This window comes from Parasteatoda tepidariorum, chromosome 7 (assembly GCF_043381705.1).
Source record: "Parasteatoda tepidariorum isolate YZ-2023 chromosome 7, CAS_Ptep_4.0, whole genome shotgun sequence".
Classification (NCBI taxonomy): domain Eukaryota; kingdom Metazoa; phylum Arthropoda; class Arachnida; order Araneae; family Theridiidae; genus Parasteatoda; species Parasteatoda tepidariorum.
In genome coordinates, this window is record NC_092210.1 from 25,447,345 (window position 1) to 25,460,417 (window position 13,073).

Consider the following 13,073-nt stretch of genomic DNA (forward strand, 5'->3'; position numbering starts at 1 on the left):
AGTTTAAATGGGCCTTTCATGTTATATCATTAAATTTAGTAATACTATTTCTCGGGCATTAGGTTTTAACTCTTATAAGAATATACATATTTTTTTCTGTTAATGTACAAATATTTTTCCGATGTGTTTTGGATATTCCTTCTCTAATAAAAAGAGATACCATTTTGTTTTCGTTTGCATAAGAAAGAATATCAAGCATTTTTCTTTTTTAAATATAATTAGCCACAATAAAGAAGGAACGTTGCAATGCTACGTGCTACATTAACGACGTCTCTAGAGTAACTGAATGACTGTTTATATAGAAATCGCAGGTATTAGTCTCATACAACAACGCCCCCTATAGTTCGTTGCGATCGCGAATTTTTTTTGTTACATTTATGCAAATATTTTATCTTGTTTAATTTGGGTGTGGGGATTTTATGCCTGAAATTAGTTTTGCTCCTAAGGGCGCTTTTCATTACACTACATGATACCGATAAAATCGGGCAACAAATGTGCGAACGGCATTGTTCGTTGCCAGATTGTTTAAGCAATTTTTTTTGAAGTTATACTTCTTATGCGACTTCCAACAAGGTTGCGTTAAATCTTTAACGTTACATTTTTATTGGCCGGGAAATCACGTGGTAGGATCCAGTTTTCCCTCATTCATTTCCATATTGTTCTGATTCTCACAAGCATAAAAATAATAAAGTCATAAAAGAATTGTTTTTCTATAAATATTTTTTTAGTTTGTTTAGATACACATATAATTAAATGGGGTAGTATTTTTTATTTTCAAATTTAGTGGATAACAATTGTAAAAAATGAGTAAGAACAATCCCACGGACAATGCGACGGATTTAAGGTTATGTCAAGGTACGTCTCTTGTGAATATCAATTGATTGTTAGGTTTTCTCTTCTGAAATTTCATTATGACGCATTCACATACATTATTAATACAAATAAATTTTCCAGGTCGAGACGATGAGGCAACCACAAGCACTTCCACTGGTTCAAAAGGGAAAAATGCACAATATTACCGTGATTACAGAGCACGAAAGCGAGCGGAGGAGGAAAAAGAGTCGTTGAATAGAACTAGTAATCCTTCTACGACTGCTCATTCTTCTACAATTGGGTATAATATAGCCTACGTCACAGGTTGTGTTGTTCCTACTAAATTTAACCCATGAACGGCATTGTCTGCGAGCCTAACTTCAAGCCACAAATAAACAAACGAAGTGTTCGATCGTTTAAATAGCTGCTCGCCAGATTTTATTGCATTATAAAGAAAAGTTATTGAAACTAAATACAACTAAATAAACAACAACAACTAAAACAAATAACAACAACTACTAATAACAAAAACTAAATAAACAACAACTAAATTCCATTCGTTTAGCATTGCGTCATATGTTGTTCCTACTAAATCGAAGTAGTTGTGTTTTTTTCATATTATACCCAATTAACGTCGCAGGTTGCGAAGTTTAACTTCTTCCGAGCGGAGGGACACCACGCACTATTTTTTTTCACTTGTCCAATATCGTTCGTCCGAGAAGTAGAAATTCTTGTTCATTCAATGTTTTGAACTTGAGTGAGCAGTTGTTTGTTTACGTTCTGCTGCGATTTCTTTTAGCAAACGCTTTTTCTTTAAATCGAATTAAAATATCGATTTAATTTAGAATAATCATTTTAGATGGTTTTTTAAATGAGTTTTATCAAATTTATCTTTTGAAGCCATTCTATCATGCTTCAAAAAATGCTTCAGTTGAATCAGGGAACAGGCTTTTGATTATTCAATCAAGCAGAAAACAGAAGTTAGATCGAATTCTGTTTGAAATACATACGGGTCTTTATTTGACTTTTTATCAAACCACTATTACTATTTATATATTATTTTTTTATTAAAGCATATGATGGATTTATAAAAATTTTCAACAAATCTTTTATGATTGTTTAAGTCTTTCAACCTCATTATAATGTAAAAAATGCAACATCATAAAATTAAAAATATATAACCAGACATGAGAAGGAATTATATAAAACTTTTATTTCCGTGTTTATTTTTAGAGTTTAATTTTTTTTTCAAATACATGAAAAATGAAAGACAGCTATTTTTAAGATGTGCAACAACAAATAAAATCGGCACGATTTGAGGAGAAACGTGCGTGCTTAACCGATATTCGATTGCGATAAACGATATCGCCTTGTCGGATACGACATAATCGCTATCGTATCGGCGAGTGAAAATGCGCTCTGTTTTTAACCATGTATTTTACTTGACCTTATGTCGTTCGCCGACAATCGGATCTGTTTCGTCGGTATCATGTCGTATAATGAAAAAGAGCTCTAAAGCTGCATATTCTTTCTAAAGAACATTTTTAGTCTACTTTTTGTCGAATTGTGCAGGTTCAAAAATGTTATATATAACACGGGGTCACATAAATGTTGTGACAGACTTCCAGGGATTGAGTCAGTATTACAATTGCATAGAAACCCATGCTTGGAAACGTCACCGTACGCAGCTATTGGTGCGTTCTTAATAGGATCTGTTTAGAAACACACAAAGAAACAGTTCTTAAGAGGGAAGCACCTTTAGCGGCGTAAGACGATGTTTCCGGGGTATGGGTTTCCATGCAATTTTAATCATAATGATGTACCCTAACTCCCCTAGAAGTTTGTCACAACATTTATGTGATCCCCTGCTCTATATGACGTTTTTAAACTTGTACATTTGAACAAAAATAGACTAAAAATGTATATCTTAAAATAAATCTGCAGCAGGAGAGAAAAATCAATTGCAGATTTGAAGTCAGTGATATGAGAGGATGTGAAATCCGTAAAAATATCTCATGCAACAGAAAAAAAGTTTATTGTCTATTACCCCGAATTCAAAATATTCCTAACATTGTCTATATATCCGAAATTCAAGAGAGGTAAATATTAATTGTGTTATAATTTCAGGAGTTACTGTTAGAATACCTACCTACATTATCGAACTATTTTCAATTCTAGCACTTCAGTGTCTTTTTCTTATAAATCAGCATCTTAAAAATTCATGCCAATTTCTTTTAGTTAATAAAAATGTCACTTTACGATCAATACTATCTTATTTATCAAAATTTCAGCTTTCTTATTTAATGCCATCTTAAATCTTCATGTCAACTCCTTTAAGTTAAAATAAAAAGTTAGTTTTTACGTTAAGATTAATATAATCTTACTTTTTAACATCTTAGCTTTCTGATTTATCAACTTTCTTATTCATCAGTATCTTAAATCTTCATGTTCAATTCTTTTTTAGTAAAACAAAAAACTCTGTTCTTATGATAACGTTAATACAATCTTAACTAAAATAAAATTCTTTCTCAGTTTTTCAGCTTTTTACTGATAGTAAATAATGCGTACTTGTCATCATTGATAATAAATAATGCGCATTCGAGATTAGAAATCGTTGAGTTTGAAGTAATATTTCTTTTTACTCTTTTACAGATTTGTGGCAGTCACTCACCCATTACGTCCTCGAATGACCAAAACTTTGGCATTAATCATCATTTTCAGTATTTGGACTCTCAGCTCTCTTTTATCTATACCATCCATATTGTACGCAACCACCATCACGTACAAATACGCAGATCAGGGACAGCGGACCCTCTGTTATTTGGTGTGGCCTGATAACACCTCTGGCAAGTCGTATGCGGATCATGTGTAATAATTTCTTTCCCCCTTTACTTTATTTGATGATTTAAATACACTGGTGGACAAAATTAAGAGATGGAAGACATTTTCCCAAATATCTCAAAAAATACTGAATATAAATAAATGAAATTTGGTATGGATAAAGCTTATTCCATGATAATAAAGTATGAAAAACAAAAATGAAAGTGCCATTCACTGGCAAGACCTATTGTCAATAAATCCAATGTAGTCTGAACTTAAGGATAAAAGATGACAATAAAAGTAAGGTGTGATGCCACACATATTTATTTTCTATCGTTTTAAAATATCTTTGATTTCTTAAGCTGATTTTTTATTAATAGAATTACATTTAAAAATAAATCACAAACTTAATCTTTTTAAACGAACATAAAATATTTATTTCTTCTCTTCTAGATTAATGTAACGGATACCTTTTTTATTTCATTACTAATGCAGACTTATATATTCACTGTCGCCTTTAATCGAAAACAAAAATCTATTTATAACTTTTTATTCTAATTTTCCAACGGCTAAATGTTTCGGTTGCATGGTTGTAATAATTCACATAAATTTGTTGGCGACTCGTGATCGCCAAGGTATTATTTTAACTCTATATTGATATGCTGGTTGGCCTTGTTTTGGCTATGCTATATTTTAATAAATCGCCAATTTTGGATCTCCTACCAATGCTTCGGTGTCCAAAACTACTTTTACTTTTTAATTTGGCATTTGACTAGGCAGGTCGTGGGGATTGTCTCCCATGGCCTGACCTATTTTAATATTACTATGCAAAACTGATTCAACTGAAATTTATGGATAATATTTAGTTTTGTATCTCGAGCTCTACAAATACTATACTACTAAATAAAAGCTTTTTTTATTAATTCTAATCCGGCTCAACTATTGTTTTCATCATCCCCTGTTTATCATCACCATCTGCAATTGGTCAAAATATCTACAACTACTCCCAACAACCTGAGATTTCCATATCTCAACATAAATTGACCCTTTGGAAGAATTCTATCTTCAAAAAAAATGGTGCCTAGCTACAAGGAGCGAAATTGGGTTATAAACGCAAAGTTAAAAATCATCGAATCTTCAATTCTTCATTCTTTTAATCTTTACGGCTACTTCATACTGGAGGAGAATGCTATGCTTAGCGGAGAATTTGCAATGCTGCGAATGGAATTGGAATTATGGAATTGGATGAATCTTGACTGTGGAATGGTTTACGATGCTCTATTTCGTCTGATGTTCGACATTCCCCCTCCTACGCTACTCGAAAGAAATATCTATTAATTTATGATTCATCATAAAGAAGAAACTAAATTTGTGTTTCCTTCAACTCTCGTCTTGCTTTTGATTTCGTTTTCATCAGGATTTCATCGAACAGTCATCCGTTACGTATCCTTTCAATTATTTATATTTTATGTTTACAACATTTAATTGAATTTAAAATTTTTGTATGACAAATTGATAGAGCATTTGACTTAAAATTTTTTTTAGGAAGAAGGAATATTCTTCAGTGTGCCAATTTTAGAAGAAAGATATTATTTCCAGTGTGGATGGAGGTTGTATTTGTATGGTGTACAAGTTGAAGATTATTGGCAAATTGAAGATTGATGCAGAAATCAGGAGGGTGATGAAAATAATAGTTGAACTGGATCATATTTAATAAAAAGCTTTTATTTAGTAGTATATTTGCAGAGCTCGAGTTACAAAATATCATTCATAAGAATTTCAGTTTAATAAGTTTTGCATAGTAATATTAAAATAGGTCAGGCCATGGGAGACAAATCCCCCACAACCTGCCTAATCAAAAGCCAAATTAAAAAGTACGTGTAATTTGTTCCAATCGGACACAGGAGAAGCATGGGATGGAGATCCAAAATTGGCGAATTATCATAGTATATCATAGCCAAAACAAAGCCAACCAGCCTATCAACATGGGTTTAAAAGAACACCTTGGCGATCACGAGTCGCCAACAAATTTATGTGAATTATTATAACCATGCAACCGAAACATTTAACTGTTGGAAAATTAGAATAAAAAGTTATAAATAGATTTTTGTTTTCGATTAAAGGCGACAGTGAATATATAAGTCTGCATTAGTAATGAAATAAAAAAGGTATCCGTTACATTAATCTAGAAGAGAAGAAATAAATATTTTATGTTCGTTTAAAAAGATTAAGTTTGTGATTTATTTTTAAATGTAATTCTATTAATAAAAAATCAGCTTAAGAAATCAAAGATATTTTAAAAGGATAGAAAATAAATATGTGTATGCCAATTGTGGCATCACATGAGGCTTGTACAGTGTGTGTTGCCTCTAGTATGGTGTATGGTCACCCCTAACAGACAGACATCATGCACAACGAGTATGCATGCTGTTAATAAGGGAGTTAAGGAGGACTTGTGGAGGACCCTCCCATTCTTCCACCAGAGCATTTTTTAACTCCAGAATGGTTCTGGGGGTAGGTTGGCGCATCGCAATAACTCTCCCAAGAGCATCCCAAGCATGTTCAATAGGATTCAGGTCGGGGGATTCGGCTGGCCAATTCATTCGTTGAATTTCCTCGCTTTCCAGATACTCATCAACCATGAGAGCTCTGTGTGGTCGCGCATTGTCGTCCATAAAAATGAACTCAAGACCAACAGTGCCCCTGAAAAGACGCACATAGGGCTCTAGGATCTCCTGCCTTTACCTCTGGGCATTCACGGAACCATTGTCAAACACATGGAACGGTGTGCGGGCATGTGCGAATGAATGTGCGAAAATGCTTTCCATTTCTTAATTTTATCCACCAGTGAATGATTTTGAAAAGTGAAGAAAACTAATTCATTTTTCTTTTTATTTACACTCAAAGTTAACTTATTTAATTTTAATTATGTAAATAAATATAGTTTTTCATTGGTTGGATATTTAATATTCTAATATCTGGATATTTATTACAAAATTGCGAAAAGGAAAGGAAAAATATAATGTACTTTCCGAGTAAAATTAAACACACCTTAGTGGTTTTAGGGATTTACATTAGCTCAAGAATATTCTTATTATAAAAGGTATCAAGACAAAAAGGTTTTAACTCACGATGAGACGAAGAGTAAAAAATGGGAATCAATTAATTTGACATTGTTTAAAAACTTAAGATTTTATATATATATATATATTAATATATATATGAGATTCGAAAAGAAAACCTAATTAGAAACATAATTAAAATAAATTACTCGAAATTGATATTTATACAATAATATCAATATTTTCCGAGGATTCAGTGAAAAATTTGATACAGCATATCGGAGCGAGTTTTTTTTTATAGATTGCTGAAAATTTTTTTTTTTACTATGAAGTGCTTCCAAAAGTCTTAAGAAACGTGAAAATCTTTTCCTTGAGATACGTTATATATATATATATATAATAATAATAATAATAATTTGCCTTCAAAAGATAGATAATTCAAGAGACTTTGGCTAACTTAAATAAATGTTGTTGTTGGCTGCTGCTGTTGTTGTTGTAGTTCATTCACGTCGCACTAGAGCTGCACAATGGGATATTGGCGACGGTCTGGGAAACATCCCTGAGGATGATCCGAAGACATGCCATCACAATTTTGATCCTCTGCTGAGGGGATGACACCCCTGCTTTGGTAGCCCGACGATCTGCACGCGAAGTCGAGCACTTTACGGTAGAACAGTTTAACGAGGACCAATACCGCACACCCTCGGCCCCTACACAGACTGATCCAAGTGGTTACCCTCCCGCACACTGACCGCAACCAGTGATGGTTGACTTCGGTGATCTGCTGGGAACCGTGCCTTAACGATCAGTCCACTGCGGGACTGTTGTTGTTAGCATATGCTTGTTGGGGCAGAGGGGTGCGATTGTTCTTGTTTTCCAGAGGCGCCATCTATGACCAAGAATTCGACTTCTGCCACAGCCATACGTCACACCGTTTATAGGGTTTGACCCATTCATACATCCAATCATTCATCCATAGATCGTAATTTTGACTTGAATCAGAGAACGATCAATCTCCAATTCAGTACCCCCAGAGGTATTGATTTGTTATGGGAACATGGAGGACTTTGCAAGTCGATAGATTTAACGTGCATCAGTCACCATTTTACTACACGGGGAGTCTTTGGCCGGCGGGGTTCGAACCCACGAACTCTCGAACATTGGTCCGGCGCCCTACCGACCAGGCTATAAATGCCTAGATTTTGGAATATAAAATACCTAACCCATAAAAAGCTTAATTTACTTACATAATTAACTCTAAATAACTCGTGGGGGTGTAAACAAAAATAAGAATGGATTCATTTTGTCACTGTTTTTTTGATTTTCGAAATCACTCTTATGATTTTGAAGACGTTTCACTTGTTTACACATAAAAAATTTAAAAATTGAATGTTATGTAATTTTGCTTGCTTTTTTGTAAAAACCAGAAAGATTGACTTCATTAAAACTCAATAAAAATAATCCTTGACAAATAATCTTTAATTTTAAAATATATTAATGTTAAAAACATTTGGCATTTAATGAGACTAATTTTCATAATAATTTCCTCATCAAGTAACTAAACAGCAGCTTCGTTGAAAAAATTCGTTAATTAATATAGATTAAGACTTCTAATGCCGGAACAAAATATTTTCAACGCTTAAATTACGTAAGTAAAGTCTTTATTACAGTGAATGCATAACAGACATCAATTTTTCTCTCTTTTTTTAAGCTTCAAGCTTTATTTTAAATTTTTTCCTCTTAACTAACTTTATCATAAATGTTGTTGAAAATTAGAAAAAAAAGTTTTTGCAATGCATTATTTCAAATTCCAGTCATGAAATAAAATCCACTAGACACGAGTAACTTGCCATTTATTTGTCATAAATTGTTCGAAAGAATTGATGTATCAAATTTCTTCACTTTTCTTTTAATTTTTCATTCCAATTTAAAATTCTTAACGAAAGTAAAACCAGTTATATATTTTCATCGACAATTGCTTTGTGTAAGAATATAAACAGAAAAAAGAATCATTAAATATAACCAGTAAAAAATTGTATTAAATATTCTTCAATATATTCGTTGCTGAGTTTCGGGAAGATATTCTAGTCATACAAATAATAACTATTCTATAAATAGTTATGTAGTAAAAATAACGTTTCTTCTTTAGAATTTTTGAGTTTAACTAGTAGTAATAACATTAATATTTTATACAATATAGCAATATTTTTTGAAAATATTTTGTCACTGAAATATTTTAAAAACGTATGATTTACAGCAAGTTTTATTTGTAACTATACAAAGAAGAAAAGTATTTAAATTGTCTTAAACATAAATTTCAAATTGAATCTATCTTTTAGGTTATATATATGTTATATGTTCTTCTTGATACTAATTTCCAAAGCAAAAATTTTATTTTTTATTTTCGACACATTATATTTTTAAAAATTTCAAAACGAATTTATTTGAATTTCAGATACGAATTTTTTAACCTTAAAACGGGATTATTCACTCTAATTTACGTACTAAAAACTATTTTTAGGTACAATATAATCTTCCTTCTTGTCACCTATGTCATTCCAATGTGCTGCATGGCTGTTACCTACACATGGATTGGTTGCATACTTTGGAGAAGTAAAGTTATTGGAGAGAATTCAGATCCACAGAATAATGTGATCAAATCCAAACAAAGGGTAAATTAGTTTAAATTTAATTCAAAAAATAATTTTTAATGAATATGTATACGAGAATTGTAAAAATGTAATTCATTCTTCTACGATTTGAAATGAATGAATAGTATTATTCAGGAAATTTCGCTGGTTGTATTTATATTTATTTTACTATGTCTCAAAATAAAGTTAACTATGCATTTCGCTTCGCCAATTATCTTAAATATAAGCGTAAATTATGTTTTTGGCTCTAGTTTTATATCAATTGAAATGTATCATTGGATTATAAGTCACAATTTTTAATTCTTATTTTTAAAGACTGATTTTGTGAGGAAAAATATGAAGAATGGATGCTCTCACTTTTGTACGAAATATCGAGTTTTAAACGTTGTTTCATTTTCTAAAAATCAAATTATGCACAAGGCTCTTTTATGTCAATTGAATTGTATCTTTGAGCGAAAAGTTATCCAATTTTAATTTTTAAAAACAGCTTTTCCAACGAAAAATATTAACATCGGATGCTTTCACGCGCTTTAAATTGAGGAATTTTAAACGTTATTATTAAAATTTAATCTATATAATCTGTACAGATAATTTATAAAAAATAGCTTGTACCTCATACAAGCTTTAGCCATTTAAGAGATTTATGCAATAAATATTTTTTTAAAAAAATGCACATCTAGGAAAATAATGTTGTTTAAATGTAAATAAAGTAACTATAAAAATATTTTTTTTCGGATTCATATAGTTTTACTTCAATAACTTTTGTTATGAAAAAGATTCTCTATATTTTTAAAAGACTGCATCCATTTTATATTTCTTACGAAACTTTTTATGTCGCCGTTAGTCAGAATTTTACCTTCTTATATTGCGCATTTAAATTGACATACTTTAAAATTTTTGTTTTCTTTAAATCTTTACTCCCCTAATCCCCGAGAAAATAGTGTTTTCTTTTTGCATAATCGAGCGTCTTTTAGAAAGAAAATCTATCAGCTGAAAACTATTCGGTTATTACAGGTATGAAAACATGAAGTCTAGACAGTAAATTGAGAAGTTTTCTGTATTCGAAAATGAAATTTAATTTAAATGTTAGGAAACGTACAAATTTAAATCTTCTATGCTTTATAATAAAACTGTTTTATACTGCACTTGAAAATTCATTTATTTATGGTCCTGAAATAACATTCAAGAATTTCAGGCTAGAGGTAAAACTTATATTCATTGTAAGTTTTATAACAAAGGTTCTTAGCAGAAAGAAATACATTTTTCATTGTTCTGATATTTTCAAACTGTCTTATCTGTCTGTGCTATTGTAAAGAAAATACTACACTTTTGGCACAAAAAAAAGAAAGACTATTAATTTTGACATTAGAAAAATCCATTCTACCCTAGTTGTATATGTGAAAAGCAAGAAAAGAAAAAGAAATTTTTTTTATCACATTATTGGTGCATTTATAACAAATTAAAACCTCTAGAGCAGTGGTCCCCAACCTTTTGTGGACCATCACCCCCCTCTTGGGGTTGGCTGACACATATCGACCCTTTCTCTTTTTTCTAGGAAAACCTTTCATTGTTGCTTGTGAGCAACCAAACACTGAAAATATGCTATGTTATTTGATTTTAATTTAAATTGTAATGCAAATAAAGAGGCACATTTATCCAGTCATTTTTATTAATTAAAAAAATTGTGCATCTTTTTTTTTTCAAAAAAAAAAAATGATATTTAAAAGGAAATAATCACAGCAAAAGTTCATTTTTTTAAATTCTTATTTTAATGTAATCAAGAAAAAAATAAAACGTTAACAACTAAAATTTGAGAAAAAAATGAAGAGGGAGAAAGTACATTTTTACCACTTCAATGACTGGCCTGTGCTTTGGTTTATTTCAAGTTAAAGCTTGACTGTCAGGTTTTATGCTCGTCAGATTTAAACGCGGGTCTCCTTTGAAGCAAATGTCCAACCTAGCTTTGTGAGCAGCTGGAAGACAGAACTAAATCTTCTATCCACTAAATATGCTGACGTGAACGAAATGAGAAGCGGATCAGTTTATTTCAACAATTGTGGATAAGTGTGAATAAGCTTTACCCAAGCTAACTCGTAACCGTAATTTTTAAAAACAACTTAAGCCTCACAATCATACTTCAAATCTAAAATCTCAGTCTACAAAGAGGAAGTGAGCTTATCCATAACTTCAAAAGAGAAGGGATCGAAAATCCAATCCGGAATTTCTAATTTCATCAAATCTTTAAATCTTGATTCCATAACTGATCAAGGTGATCAGTAAAAATTAAGATTTTATTTTCGAGAATCTCGATATCTGCCATTGAACACTTTTTAAGAGTTGGAAATTGCATTAGCTCTTTGCGACCAATGTTTGACTTGTAGATATCAAACTTGGTGATGAATGAAGATATGATTCCCTTAGCCTTGATAATGTTCATTTTATTTCCTTGAAGTTTTGCGTTGATTTCCTTCATTTTTTCAACACTATCAGTGAGACACGCAGTTTCCAACTTGCGTTGCTTCAAACTCTCACTTAAAACAGGATCAGTGGTGTCGAGAAACTCAGTAACCGAATCCAGCAATTCGAAGAAACGGCTCAGTTTCATTTTGAAAGCCATTTCACAGCTGCATGCCGGAGCAGGAATTCGAAATCTTCATCATTTTCATGGCAAAGTTTTCGGAGCAAGCGGTTATTAGGAGAATTAGCTTTTATTTTATTGATGCCAGAAATAACCAATTTTTCTCTGCCAAAAGTTGACGATGAATGACATAATGAATGGTGAGATAACTTCCGGTACTTTTTTTTTAAGGTGACCAAGAAACCCAGTATGACAACCAGACATGGTTGGAGCACCATCTGTAGCACAAGCACTTACATTTGTGAGGGGAATTTCTTTTACCTCAAAATAATCTTTGACCAATTTAAAAATCGACGATCCTTTTGTATCTGTGTTCAAAGTTCTTGTAAACAACATTTCCTCGTTAATCTCCTTACTCTCATTTATGAATCTCACGTAAGCTAAAACAGCTTTGTTATCTATCACAGTTGATTCATCAATCTGCAACGCAAATTTACCTTCTTTCAGAAATTTGATGAGTTTTGATTCAACGTCGGCGGCCATCTCATCAATACGCCTGGAAACAGTATTATTGCTCAGAGGAACAGAGTGACTTATCAGATTGCGATACCAAAACGTATGACGAAAATGATCCTGCACTTGAATTTTTTTAAATTTTTAACTATCATAATTCTTTGTCTACACCAGAACCAAAGGTTTCATATATATTTTCAATTTCAATCTCAAATAGCTTTTATTATTAATATTATTAGCAATTTTTATATTTTGAGTACTCGTCGCCCCCTGATCACCACCCTAAGGATTATCGCCCCCTTGAGAAGCTCTATCGCCCCCTTTGGGGCGATCGCCCCCAGGTTGGGAACCACTGCTTTAGAGGTACTGGATTGGAGATCGGTCGCTCTCTGATTCAGGTTAAAATTATGATCTGTGGATGAATGAATGAGTGGACGTATGAATGGGTCAGCCCTATAAACGGGTGTGACGAATGGTACGGCAGAAGTCGAATTCTTGACCATAGATGACGCCACTGGAAAACAAGAACAATCGTACCCCCTCTGCCCAAACAGGCATACGTCAACATGGTGCATTTCTATCTCGGATGCTTTTAATAATTATTTTACTTAACAGCGTAGAGAAGCAGCTTCTATA

General features: G+C 32.1%; 1 protein-coding gene across 1 annotated transcript in view; it reads left to right on the forward strand.

The window, feature by feature from the left end:
- LOC107444192 (tachykinin-like peptides receptor 86C) overlaps positions 1–13,073 on the forward strand; it is an 80,649-nt gene that overhangs the window by 62,334 nt on the left and 5,242 nt on the right. Inside the window, exons 2-3 of the mRNA XM_016058278.4 lie at positions 3,466–3,681; positions 9,217–9,367. Coding sequence (XP_015913764.2) covers positions 3,466–3,681; positions 9,217–9,367 — 367 coding nt within the window. The remainder of the gene's footprint in view (positions 1–3,465; positions 3,682–9,216; positions 9,368–13,073) is intronic.